Source organism: Camelina sativa, chromosome 12, assembly GCF_000633955.1.
Source record: "Camelina sativa cultivar DH55 chromosome 12, Cs, whole genome shotgun sequence".
Lineage (NCBI taxonomy): Eukaryota > Viridiplantae > Streptophyta > Magnoliopsida > Brassicales > Brassicaceae > Camelina > Camelina sativa.
Window position 1 is genome coordinate 15,723,310 of NC_025696.1, and position 13,339 is coordinate 15,736,648.

General features: G+C 38.6%; 3 protein-coding genes and 1 pseudogene across 3 annotated transcripts; 2 read left to right on the plus strand and 2 right to left on the minus strand.

The window, feature by feature from the left end:
* LOC104731851 lies at nucleotides 756–3,459 on the minus strand (annotated as a pseudogene).
* On the minus strand, nucleotides 3,824–4,737 carry LOC104731850 (RING-H2 finger protein ATL79-like). The gene has a single exon (XM_010451343.2). It carries the CDS (start codon nucleotides 4,465–4,467, stop codon nucleotides 3,967–3,969), a length of 501 nt encoding a protein of 166 aa, XP_010449645.1. The 5' UTR covers nucleotides 4,468–4,737; the 3' UTR covers nucleotides 3,824–3,966.
* On the plus strand, nucleotides 6,495–8,420 carry LOC104731852. Its single transcript, XM_010451345.2, has 5 exons — nucleotides 6,495–7,144; nucleotides 7,261–7,464; nucleotides 7,649–7,717; nucleotides 7,819–7,902; nucleotides 7,994–8,420. Exons 1-5 carry the CDS (start codon nucleotides 6,632–6,634, stop codon nucleotides 8,171–8,173), a joined length of 1,050 nt encoding a protein of 349 aa, XP_010449647.1. The 5' UTR covers nucleotides 6,495–6,631; the 3' UTR covers nucleotides 8,174–8,420.
* On the plus strand, nucleotides 10,179–11,661 carry LOC104731853 (F-box protein At5g42460-like). Its single transcript, XM_010451346.2, has one exon. It carries the CDS (start codon nucleotides 10,243–10,245, stop codon nucleotides 11,251–11,253), a length of 1,011 nt encoding a protein of 336 aa, XP_010449648.2. The 5' UTR covers nucleotides 10,179–10,242; the 3' UTR covers nucleotides 11,254–11,661.

Genomic DNA, 13,339 nt, shown 5'->3' on the forward strand with positions numbered 1-13,339 from the left:
GCGAGATCTTGAGTGAGGATGGTTTGAGCGATGGCCATCCCGACGTTGCCTACTCCGACGACGGAGATCTTTGTACATCGGTTTGAAGGGAGAGGAGGATCGGAGTTGTGGATCGGTTTGAAGAAGGCGCTGGTTAGATCTAGACCGCTTGGACCCAAGTCACTTAACGATGAAGTTGATGTGTTCTTCTCCATTACAAAAGTAGTTTTAGGGATTTGATTTGATGATTCTGTTTCTTCTTCTCTTCTAATTTGGGTGTGTGTCACCGTGTGAGTGGGAACTGTACCTGTTACTTATATAGGTGAAATGACATCACTTTCTATATGTCTGTCCTTTAATTCCGAATTTATTAAAGGAAAATAATAATACAATAATATTAATTGGTAGTAATTGACATTTGAACCTTTGATTTGTACTTTTAAATTGACAAATTGTTTTGTCCGAACGTAATTTTAAATAGTGTTTGGTCGGAAACAGGGATCCGCACACTGTTTTACGGTTTTACCGTTTGTTTTTGCCTCAAGATGGTTTTGCCATTCTGTTAAAAGTCCCTGAAAAGTAAACAATGCTTTAAAAAGAATCAAAATCAAAAGCAGTTTTTGTTGACATGGTTAAATTATTACTTGCACCGGTCTAGAGACTTGTTATTGCAAGATTCGAGAAGAAGGATAAATGTTTTGGAAGAGTAGTTTTTGCCTTGTCAACAAAGCAAAGTTGACGATTTTGATAGTTTTGACTTGTGTGCATCAACCGACTTAACGAAGCTTTATTATTGGTTTTAATAGTTTGATACCGACAAAGAAAGGATATTGTTTTGCTAATTGGGTTTTATCATGTACAAAACGTAATTAAATTACTTTGACAGAAAAATATTTATTCTAGATTGATAATGAGTTCACGGGTAGTACACTGAGACGACGGATGAGTCAAACACATGGATTTATTGGTCCTATAAAACTCTCTCCATTCATCAATAATTGCCACTTTGTGATGAGCAAAGCAGGCATGCATCTTCTGTCCACGATCTCAAGTATCTTCTCTGTTTTTCCCAGATGCATTGCCGCTTCTCTCACCGACGCTTCTCTCACTTCCACTGCTGTAACCAAACACTTCATTCCTATCACCTGTGCCGTGTTACAAAAGCATCCTGATACTATGTCCGATACCATCCTTTCCACATCTTTCAACAGAGTCTCCTCTGTTTCAATGTTTCCTGATTCGTACTTCATCAAAAGGGTTTGGCTTATCCGGTACATCGAGTTTGCTGCCTGAGTCTTGATAGGCCACTGAGAGGGCTTATGCTTCATGCACAGTATCCTATTTCTCTCCCATGACTCTGTAAACTCTTTCTTTGCTGTATCCACTAGCTCTTTCAGAACTTCGTGTGGTGTTTTTCTTTGTTGCTTGGATAGTTTTTGAAGATCCAAGTTGAGCCATTTATGGTAGAGATAAACTCCTAACCATACTACCTCTGCAGCTTTCCTGCTGTTAGCTAACTCTCCTCCGATGTCAAGGACGTTTTCGAACTTGTTGACATACAACAAGGCCTCGTTTACAGCTTTCACTAACTTCTTCAGCGAGTACGGCTTGATGTTGGGAAGAGCGGCAGCGATACTCGTCAGTGTTACCAATGGAAGGGCCCAACTATTAGGTGGCTCTCCAGAAGCCAGAGAAGCGACCTCGTCGCTGTCAAAATCTCGAATCCCTTCAAATCCTTGTGAGATAGGAGTTGTTGCCTCCAAGAGCTCTATTAAGTTTACGGGTTGTTTCTTCCGACCCTTTTGTATCAAGTGGTCTGTGGCCTCACGGTTGCTCCGTGCCATGTACTCTACCAACTCCTCCTCTCCTTCAAGATGCAGAACAAATTGTCTCGTTGATGGATTTGAACCCGAGCACTCAGCGTTTGCAACACAATCACTTTTGAAGGTGAAATAAAAACAACATAGCAAGATTCTATTCACACAGTAGACCGTAATGAAACGGAGAAACTTGCTAGCCAACACTATACCATACTGTGTTGCAATACAAAGATCAAGTATCCACCGGTTTAAGTCGTGTGCAAGCTTCTCGCTGCGGCGGTTATGGACCATCCAAAGGTTCAAGGGACGTTCTTTCTTCTCAGTGAGACAGTCTACCCAATAACTCTCTACTCTCAACTCATCTTTCAAAGATTTCTTATTTCTTGATGGACATCTCAAGTTCACTGCCTGAAACCATCTGCTCGCTGGAGCAACGGTTCCTATGGCAACTGCAGCTGCCTGAGAGGCTAGAACCAAAGCGGTTGACCATTTGTAATCAGAGTCTCCATTGCAGAACCCTAATGACCGGGGTTGAAGAAAGTAAGACCGGACCATGGCTTCAGCCAACGTGACTGCACTCAAAAAACAGAGGAAACCAGTGGTGGTGCAAGTAACAGAGCGAGACATCACAAACTGAGGGCTAGAAGTGTGAGCCATCATCCAAAATTTCATCAGATCATCTTTAAGCTTAGGAACCCCTCTTCTTCTCTCTGTATACGAAGGACACTGCTTCAAAGCAAACTCGTATCTCTTCTTGTACTTGAGCTCCAAGAAACGCTTTGTAGTCGGGACTGTGATAGCAGAGAAACTCAAGATCATAAACATTAAAGACATGAGAACAATGACGAGAGCGTGTTCTGGATGGAAAACGTATATGGCTCCTGTACCCAATTGGATACAGATGTTAACAACATCGGTGATAACTAGAATCCCTAAAGCCATGAGGTTCATGAGGATATCTTGTGTGACCATGAAACCAAGAGACGGCATAGAATTAGCCATCACGGTGCAGACGAAGACGCTGCTGCTGAGTTTAGCAAGCTGATCTTGGCGACTAGGCATAGAAGTGTTGAGATCCAAGGAGAGTTTGACACAGACGGAGATGAAAGTGAGAGTGGTGGCGTTGAGAGAGAAGAATTTGCAAGGAAACCAGAACTTACGGTGGCGAAAGCCGTGAATAAGATCAGAAAACATGGCAACTCCACAGATCAGTGAAGCAGCAGCGACGTACACACCTATCGATGGTAACGGCTTGCTGAACTCTGCGTCGCTTAGATTGCCATGAGAGTCGCAACCCATCACTAGATTTGTCTCACTCTCTCTCGATTCTTCTATTTCTTTCTCTGTTTCTTATTAGTCTTCTTCTATAAAGATTGGAGAGAGAGTCAGAGAAAGAATTTCTATGTTGATAAAGATTGTTGAGAATCTTCAAAGAAGTTACTAGTTTTGTCCACTCAAAGTTAGTATATAGTACTATAAGCTTTGACTTGTCTCAAGTTAGACTCATTCAAAAGCGAACTGTTCGGTTGCATTCACACAACCATCTAAATTTGACTAGCGAATTCGTGCAAAAAAATTCTTATATTTTGGAAACGAAAAGTTATTTATGGTGATATACGTGTTTAGCCTGTGAATTGGTTTTTCATTTAAATATACATATTGGAATTATTGTATATTTACCGTTCTAATCATGTTACCACGTAAATGTGGTCTAGAAATTGAGTGAAGACCTTTGCACGCACTTGGAATTTTCTCCTATTGTTAGGATGGGTCCATCCCAATGGGGTTATTAATTCTCATAATGTGAGACATTCAACTTTTATATTTTCTTTTTTTCACCCTCAATATCCATTATTTTATCTAGTAAGGTCTCGCTCTTTTCGTTCTTATCCAACAAGGATATAACACCATTCCAGACGTCATATATCTTGAACTCCGACATTAAATAAAGCCTTTGGTCCCTCTGTGGCTCTGTATTATGATGATTCACAAAATTGACTTTACATCAATTTACAGCGCGCGTCTGTGTGATTTTTATGATTTCATGGAATATAAAACGATAAAAGGTTACAAATGAGCTAATTAATTGGAAAAGATGATAGAGGTGTGAGGTGGTAAAGACAAATAAAGAGGAAAAAAGTGGGAAAACCAGGTAGCTACCAATTGACTAAGTTGTACTTGTTGTTAGTGCTAATAAGCTCTGTTGAGGTGTGGAGGAGAAGATATTTCCCCGGCAAGTGGGACAAGAGGAGTGGGAGGAGGAGAGCCACTTCTGGATGCAATGAACGTGGAATCCATGTTTGCATCTGTCCAACACGCGTAGGGTGTCACCATCTTGGAATTCAGACAAACAAATGATGCACTCTGCTTCGGTGCCTGCCAAGTTCATTCCGGGGGAGTAGACAAGTGTCGGGGGAAGTTCCGAAAGGGAGGCTTCATCAGAATCAGGATCAGGCTTAGGTTCATCATGGAGGACTGGACGGAGGCAACAACGGATGGCAGCGTGGAGAGAGAAAACGCAGACGAGAGAAGAGATGATGATGATGAGGAGGATCGAGGCGTTGGCTGCAAAATCATTGGAATGAGAGTAAGGCTTCCAGCCACAACTCTGGGACGTACATGTAGAGGTAAGTTGGGGTTGGGGATCAGATGATAATAGCAGCCGCATTGGATCAACTCAGGCAAGTTCTTACAAAAAACCTTCATGTCTTGTTGTGTTTTATAGAGAGAAAGAACAAAAGAGAGAGCATTAAAGAGTAAGAGGACACACAAACCAGAGTGTGGCATTGGTCTAATTTTGTGAGGAGGGAGACGTGGATATGTCCAGAGAAAGGGACCACTTTGAGTTTATGAAGGATATGGATTGGTGGTGAACTGATACATCGATCTGTCATTGCCATTTATATATAGACCAGATTCTTCATGATAATGCTTTCCCCTTCTGTCAAGGCAACTCTACAGTTCCTTTTTTCCTTAAATTCTTAAATGCTCATTTAGTTTCTATCTTTATCCTAATCACTTATCTTTGACGTTATTGTAATCTTAAAGATTTGAACTTCTCATACACATACTGGTCCAGCCAGTTACGTGTTCTATTCACATTCAACTCTTATTAACTCATTCCTTATTACTACTACTCTTCCATTTCCTTCTGTACCTATCACCTAACTAACATCTTTTAAGTCTTTTACTTCTAAGCAAGAAGCAATTGTAGGATGCAGTGGCTCACTGTTAAGACTTTAGGTTCTACATGGACCAACGCCAACTCTACAGTTCTTTTTTTCTTAAATTCTTAAATGCTCAATCGCTCATTTAGTATCTATCTTTATCCTAAACACTTATCTTTGACGATATTGTGAGCTAAAAGATTTGAACTTCTCTCATACACATACTAGTCCAGCCAGTTACGTGTTCTATTCACATTTCAACTCTTCTTACCTCATTCTTTTTTTTTTTTTTTTTTTTTTTTTTTTTTAATCCACATGAAACTATTGAACCATTNAATACTGTGTTACATTAGATGCAGCGTAGAATTAAATAGTTTCTTTAAGGAGACTATAGACTTGAGATTAAAATTACAACAATAAAGGTGGGGATTTCTCTCTTCAGCGTGAAGCTAACCATTCTTCCATATAGGCATTAGAGGTTCCTGCAGCTTGAGTCGATAGTAACCTGTTTCTGACTGTGCGATCAAGGTGTTTTATGAGCATAGCGGCCTGGATCGGATTCTCACCATGCCTGCGGTTATTTCTCTCTTTCCAAATGGTGTGAAGAGAGGCCTGGAATGCGTAACGTAGTAGAAAGAGACATGTTCTCTCCAACGATGTGTCCACAATGAGAGACATGTTGATGTCCCAGTCTGTAGAGAAGCGAGTGTCGAGTAGTTTGGAGATGAGCCCTGTCCAGACCTCTGCTGAGTAAGAACAGGCAAAGAGACATGTTCTTACCTCATTCTTTATTACTACTACTCTTCCATTTCCTTGTGTACCTATCTAGGTTGCACTGAAACGGGTACGGGAACAGGAATCGGGTACGGAAACGGGGACGGAAAACGGCAAAGTAAAAATTAGTAGATACGGGTACGGCTTTGGTACTTCAATAAATGTATAAGAAAATATACCCATACCTTGAATAAGAGGGGATTAGTAAAGCTAATGGGAAAAGGAGAGAGGGGAAAAGAGTCTAGAAAGTAATAAAATATAAAGAAATGAAAATATGCTTATGATATGAGTGTTTTGAATGAAATGAAATGGATGCAAATATCAAAAAATTCGATGTTATCTTCCCTTAAAGCATCTAAGACGTCCTTATAGAGTCCCCGTAGAGTTTCCGTCCCCAACATGTCCCCGGCACGGGGACGGCTACCAAATAGACGTACCCGTGCATTGCATCAGTACCTATCACCTAACTAACATCTTTAAGTCTTTTACTTCTAAGCAAGAAGCAATTGTAGGATGCAGTGGCTCACTGTTAAGACTTTAGGTTCTACATGGACCAACGCCAACTCCATTAATTTGAGCCAATAATAATTAAAAATATCTCATTAGTGATTCTAATGATTTGAAATATTTTGAATAAACAGAATTACAAAATTCAAATAAACACAAAAAAATGCCGTTAAACTTCTTAAGCCCATAATTAGGCCCAATTGAGACCAAAAAGTCAATTTTAGAACAGAGAAAAGACAAAAGATACGAAATTTGAAAAGAAGAGAGTGAGAGTGGGACATTGGGGAAAGAGGAGAAACACTAGTAAATTCCCTCTGCTTCTTCTTCTTCTTCCCTCAAATTCAAAATCACAGATCCTACTCTTCAAAACCTTCCATTTGAAAAATGGCATCTCGCTACAATTCCTACGAATCTAGATCATCAGTATCTTCCTCGATTCACTCAGATCTATCTCCCTCCGCCGAATTCAAATCGAACAACAACAAGCCAGTTTCATCCAAGGCCATTGTCAGATCCAAGTCTTCCTACTTAACCAAAACAGCCAAACCTGTAAAGCCCGATGTTGGTAATCCTGGAAACCTCACTTGCATGATGAAGAAGCTGATGGAGATGAAAAAATCTAATCCCAAGAGCAAGAGGGTCGAGCTTGTGATTCCCGAGGAACTCAAGAAGATTGATACTGTTAGAGGAGGAGGAAAAGGGAAGAGTACATTGGGAACATTGCAGAGGAAGCTATTCGGGAAGGAGAACAAGGTGAAGGCATTGACAGAGGTTAAAGGTAACACTAGGACTCTCTCTATGGTTCTTAGAAGCGAGAGGGAGCTTCTCGGCATGAACAAGGACCAGGAGGTTGAAATTGCTGAGTTGAAACTGCAGCTTCAAGACAAGAACCGAGAAGTAATATCTTATTTCCCCTTCTTAGTTTAGCTGTTTAGGGTTTTTTTGGAATGTGTCTGTGTTAGAAAAGGTTAAATTTTGGATTAAGTAAAGCTATTTTTTTTTTTTTTTTGTAGGTGGAGAAGTTGAAGGATCTGTGTCTAAAGCAAAGGGAAGAGATAAAGTCACTGAAGAGTGCAGTTCTGTTTCCGGATGCTATGAATAGCCAAATTAGCCAAATGCAGGAGCTGAATCAGGCTAGGCAGATCATTCCTAACCTTCAAAAGCAGGTCATTTCACTCAATGGCCAGCTCCAATGCATTGCTCAAGATCTTGCTGAGGTAATTTTTCTCTCTTTAATTAGTGCATATGCATGTAACCGGCTCTGCTGGGACTTAGAAGCTGAGTATAATTGGAAACTGAGTTGTGGGAAGTTTATTCAGGGCATTGCTGCAGCAACAGTCCAGTGTTTATATAGCTTTGAGTATTATCTGATAAGAATTTGTTATAACACATCTTTATCAGGTGAAGGCAAACAAGTATATGTCAGAAAGCTGTTACTGGCAAGCACAGACTTCTTCCTATGATTCACTGGTAAGCAAAATAGGATCAAGATTAGGAACTTTGAAGAGTCTTAAGTTTGGTACCAACAAATTCTTGGCAAGAGGGTCTTATTAGAATTGAACGCATATCAGGAATTTAGCTCAGGAAGCCCTGATGGATTGGCTCTAGAAGATCTGAATCCATGTCTCACCCCTTATACCAAGAAGAAGCCTAAGGTACTTGCTTTTTTAGCCTTGAGGGACAAAGCTCAGGTTGTTAATCACAAGACAGAAGTCAATAGAATTGATTTTATGATATATTGTGCAGGAGTTTGAGAGGGTTGATTCAGCAGAAGAGAGCTTATCAGGGAGAAGCACTATAACAACGACAGGAGGTAAAGTCAAATCGAGTGCAAAAAGTGTAAAGATGTCAAGGAGCTCAGAGGGAAAGGCAGGGCGGAGATCAGAAGAGAGCAAAGTATGGTATAGTGGTGGGAGAATGTTTTAAGGTAAAATAAGAAAATAAGAAAAGAGTGCCTCATAAGGTAAGCTTTGTCCATTTTTTTTTCCACTTGATGTGTTACGTCTCTTGCTCTCAATCTCGAGAAAAGTAGTATGATTTTGGTTGAGTTGAATAAGAGAAGAGTGTTATGTGTAAAATATAAGTCATTCAAAGTAAGCTAATGGTACTACGGTACTAGTAGGTGAGGAAAGAAAATGTTTCCTTTGCATCCGGAAAAACGTCTTTTACATACCTGGACAATTCCAATATGTTCGATTCATACATCGGACTATTGACTGTGCGAGAACATACATGGACTTTAAAAATTTTGAATTTCATACCCAAATTATGAATTTCATACCCATAATTATAATTTTGTGCTATAATATACAAAAATGTGATTAAAAAATAACTCTGTTAATTTCGCCGTTAGGCTAATCTGACGTGGAATCCACGTGTCTGTCATTTTAGTCAAATAAAAATAAAAAGATGTAACAAGCTAGGCTCGATCTTGGAGAAAGTTAAACCCAACAACCACTCTTTAACCACTCGGACACAAGACTTCATTGTAATATATCGAAAAATTTATACTTTTATTTCTCTTCTTCTCTCTTCTTCTCTTTCCATGGCTGACACATACAGATTGTTCAACAACAACAATGGCGAAAATCACTTGCCTCGCCGCCGGATCCATGATTATCATAGCCATGAGTTCCTAAGTATTACCGAACTTAACCATCACGACGAGTTTGACGCCGATGTCTAAACAAACGGCGAAGGGGGGAAATAGTTGTCTGGCATTGTTGCAACCCGACTCAGAAACGAGAGTAAGAACACTGCCGGAGACAATCACGACGAAACTGGCAACGCCTGAACCATAATTGTTCTCCTCAGCCTCCAAATCCTTCAAAATCCATAATCTGCAATTGGATCAATAAACTAAAACTCAAATCTAGATACAGCACAATAATCATTAAATCACTTACTTCTCCGCTGTATAATTTCTGAATTTATTTTCTGGGTTTAACCAGAGTTAATCAAATTCAACTAGGTTTGGATCAATTTTAGGAATTTATAATTTCATACTTGTTGAATTAAAGCTTGTGTTTTTAATGGTTGTTGAAAATTTGTATTTTTTTATATATAATGATGTTGACAGCTTGTGGAATAGAAGTTTTGTTTGCCATTGTTGTTGTTGTTGAATAACCTTTTTCACGAGCCAGCCATGAAGAGAAAAGCAGAAGAGAAGAGAAGAAGAAGAGGAAGATAGTGATGAGTATATAGGCGACTGTTGTTCAATTTGTCTCAAAAAATAGTCTCGTCACAGTGGTTATGGTGATTTTAATAGGTTTAAGCTTCTGCAGTTCGAACCTAGCTTGCCTCATTTTTTGTTTTTTTAAACAACGACCAAAACGATGTCGTTTCATTCAGTCTACACACGTGGAATCCACATCAGCGTGACTTAACGGTGAGATTAACAGTGTTAAGCATTAAACATGTTTTGTATGTTTACGCACAAATTAAAAAATTCATGTATGAATTTCAAAAATATTAAAGTCCATGTATGTTTTCGCACAGTTAATAGTCCAATGTATGAATCGAACACATTGAAATTGTCCAGGTATGTAAAAGCCGTTTTTCCCTTTGCATCCCCTCTTCCCACTCGATGACATTATTGATAAAATCATCATTAGTAGTGTCTAATCAGGTAAAAAAAAAAAAAGTAGTGTCTAATCCGGTTTCTTCAAGATAAAATATTTTGGCACTTTCATACATACATATTAAAAAAAAAAAATTCAATATCTTAGTTCAAAAAAAGTTGCAATATCAATTTTTAACTCTTCTTAATTATAATTTTAACTAGCTGAATAAAACATTCAAATGTAATTAGTTTATTCCAGTAAAATAAAATGCAAATGTAATCGTTTCTTAATAAAAATACAATTCTATTCTTGGGTTTTAAAAGCCCACTATTAGCCCAGTCGGTTTCTAGAAAGCACCTCTTCTTCTGTATTCACAATCGGAGAGAGAGAAATTGGGGGAAAAGGGGTTTAAGAAACTTGGAAGATTCAGCAATGGCGACAATGATAATGTCAGATCTTTCACGGGATTTGGCAGAAGTGCTCATTAGGGTTCCATTGACATCTCTAAGAGCCGTGCGATTGACTTGCAAAAAATGGAACGATGTATGCAAAGATGGGAGCTTTCTAAAGAAGCATATCGTCGAAGCAAAGAAGAAGCAAGTGAATGAGTTTGAGATGATCATGATGACGAATTTTAAGGTTTATCTGATGACCGTCGATCTCCACAGCAATCTCGAACCATCTATTACGCTTAAAGGTACACTTTTTAGCCTGAAAGATGATGCAAATCATCATCATCAGGTGGATGATATAATTAGAGTCTGTCACTGCGATGGTTTACTGTTATGCATCACCAAAGACCTCAACTCTAGGCTTGTGGTTTGGAATCCTTACTTTGGGGAAACAAGGTGGATCCAACCCAGAAAATCTTACCACATATTGGATGATTACGCACTTGGGTATGACGAGAAGAAGAGGTACAAAATCTTGAGATTTGTGGATGATTCTTACGCGTATAGGGTAGAGGAACAAATATGTGAGTTTGAACTCTATAGTTTTGAGTCTGATTCATGGAAGGTTGTTCTTACTGTCCCTCCTGAGTGGGAAATAGAGTTTCATAACCGTCTGTCTATTAAGGGTAATTCTTACTGGTATGCTACTGACAGTGCAGAAGATGGTGTTGGTTTCTTGATCTGTTTTGATTTCACTACTGAGAGATTTGGACCGCGTTTGCCTCTGCCTTTTAACGCTTCCCTTCCTTACGAAGATATTGTTACTCTCTCTACTGTTGGGGAAGAACAGCTTGCGGTCTTGTTTCAGGACGATGATACATTGAGGATGGAGATTTGGGTTACGAGTAAGGTTGAGCCTACAGAGGTTTTGTGGAACAAGTTTTTTTTAGCGGTTGATATGAGACCACTCAGTGGTTTCGCATTTCTGGCAGACGCTGGGACATTCTTCATTGACCAGAAGAAGAAGAATGTTGCAGTTGTTTTTGATTAAGATGTTGATGCGTCTTACACTCGCGGCATTGCTTACATCATTGGGAATAATGGATATTTCGAAAAAGTGGATTTTGGCGAAGCAGCAGACCCGGATTGTTACCCACTTGTCTTTTCTTATGTTCCAAGCACATTGCAAATTAGGCAGCTAACCTGATTATCATCAACTCGGCATTGCTTGCATCATGGCAAGAAAGAATACTTCAAAAAAGTGGTTCTTGGTGTAGCTGCAGACCCGAGTTGTTACCCCTTTGTGTGTTCTTATGTTCCAAGCTCAGTGTAATTCAAGTAGCTAACCTGATTAGTATTATTAAACTACTGTATTCGTTCTGTCATCTTCGATTGTATAATTCTGACCATTGTTATATCTGTTATCTGGAATCTCAACATGACCTCTAGTTTCTTTCTTTCTTGAATTGGGTTTTATAGTTCTAACTGAGAGCAGTAAAAAAAAAAAACTATATGTGAAATCTCTTTGCCTCTTGCAGACATTTCTTAGAAACAGTCAACTGCATCTTGAACATATCATCCTTGGGAGCTTTCTTTAGCATTGCTACTTTGCTAGTTAGCTGAAAAGAGAGAGAGAGAGAGAGAGAGAGTACTAACTCTGTTTGCACGTTGAAAAAAACAAGATGACTAATTTCAAGTAATCTTGATTTGGATACAACAACGAAACTCTCAAGGTCACTTACACATATTCCCTATCTAATTGACACATTACATTACATGATTCTCATAGAAACACAAAACTCTTCACAACAACTACTAATAGATCCACACCTCTTTTCAGTTTTACTTTTGCTTCATTCATCAGGGAGCCTTACTAAGCTTTCTTTTGTGGAAGCTGCAGAATTAATGGCGGTTTTTGCAAGCTTCGAAGGCAACCCATCACTAGATTTTAATTGGTAAATTGGGAGACAAACATGAGATTTACATTGAAAACTAAAAACATGTATTTTTATGAAACAAAACAAAAATCTAAAACATGGATTTCGTGACATATCCAACCATCATAGATAATCAAATCAACCTCGTTTTCCTTTTCTCCCTCCTCTTTATCCGACAACTCCCATTTTTTCTTCTTTTTCTCATGCTCAATATCATTTATGTCCATGTTTCCTCTATGACTATCCTTATTTAATTTGTTATGTTACTCTCATCAATTCTAATATCCAGTTGACGATGTCGTAGGTTAAGTGATGAATTAGTCGTTTGTTTTACCGATATATATATATTCTAAATATCTACGCGATATGATCTCGTTAATTACGAAAAATTGTTTTAGAGATTTCATTATAAAAAAAAAACATACACTCAAACAACTTTGTCCATTATATTTTAGTTTATTAACAATTTTAAAGTTTACCTTCTACTTAAAAAAAGAACAATATTAATTAATTAATGGTGTTTGAGATTAGGAAAAAACAAGCTAAGAAAGCAAAGAGAGTAACCGTGGGTGGTGAGGGCACCATGATTACGTCTCCTACTCTTACGTAAGCCTTTGCGCTCTCTCTTTATGAATAACTGTAGTTTCACCGAAGTTGCCTTGTGCCATTAATTTACATTTGTGTTTCCTTTTTGGCTTTTGATCTTTTAAGACAAAAGACGGGTCCGGGAATGAGAATTCATCTCTTGTGCCCCTATACCAGAAATTCATTTCTGCATTACCCACGAGGCTAGAATACCATAAATTGAAAAAAATTAATCTGGCGTACCATTTCTTAGTCTGTATGCCATTGAAAATACGATTTTCCCAAATTACCCTTAATGAATAGTACAACTAGTACAACTAAATGATAATAAAACAACTGGTACAAATGATATATAACGAGATAACTAGAACAAATGGTACAACTCCGATATAATATGACCAATGGTACAACTGATTTATAATAGGACAACTGGGTACAACCAAGTTAAAATAGGACAACTGGGTACAACCGAGTAAAAATAGGATAACTGGTACAACCAATAGATAATAGGACAACTGGTACAAAATGGTACACTTGTACTATAAACCCTAGCGCCGCCAGACTCACTAATTCGTTTCTTCTTGCTTTATTCACTGTTGTTATCGCCGATTTTTC

What these genes read in the sequence shown, in the direction of transcription:
- LOC104731853 (XM_010451346.2), top strand. Translation starts at nt 10,243, where the DNA reads ATGGCGACAATGATAATGTCAGATCTTTCACGGGATTTGGCAGAAGTG.
- LOC104731850 (XM_010451343.2), bottom strand. Translation starts at nt 4,467, where the DNA reads ATGCGGCTGCTATTATCATCTGATCCCCAACCCCAACTTACCTCTACA.
- LOC104731852 (XM_010451345.2), top strand. Translation starts at nt 6,632, where the DNA reads ATGGCATCTCGCTACAATTCCTACGAATCTAGATCATCAGTATCTTCC. An exon ending in TTCAAGACAAGAACCGAGAA is followed by an intron (nt 7,145 to 7,260) that starts GTAATATCTTAT and finishes TTTTTTTTGTAG; the next exon opens with GTGGAGAAGTTGAAGGATCT. An exon ending in TTGCTCAAGATCTTGCTGAG is followed by an intron (nt 7,465 to 7,648) that starts GTAATTTTTCTC and finishes CATCTTTATCAG; the next exon opens with GTGAAGGCAAACAAGTATAT.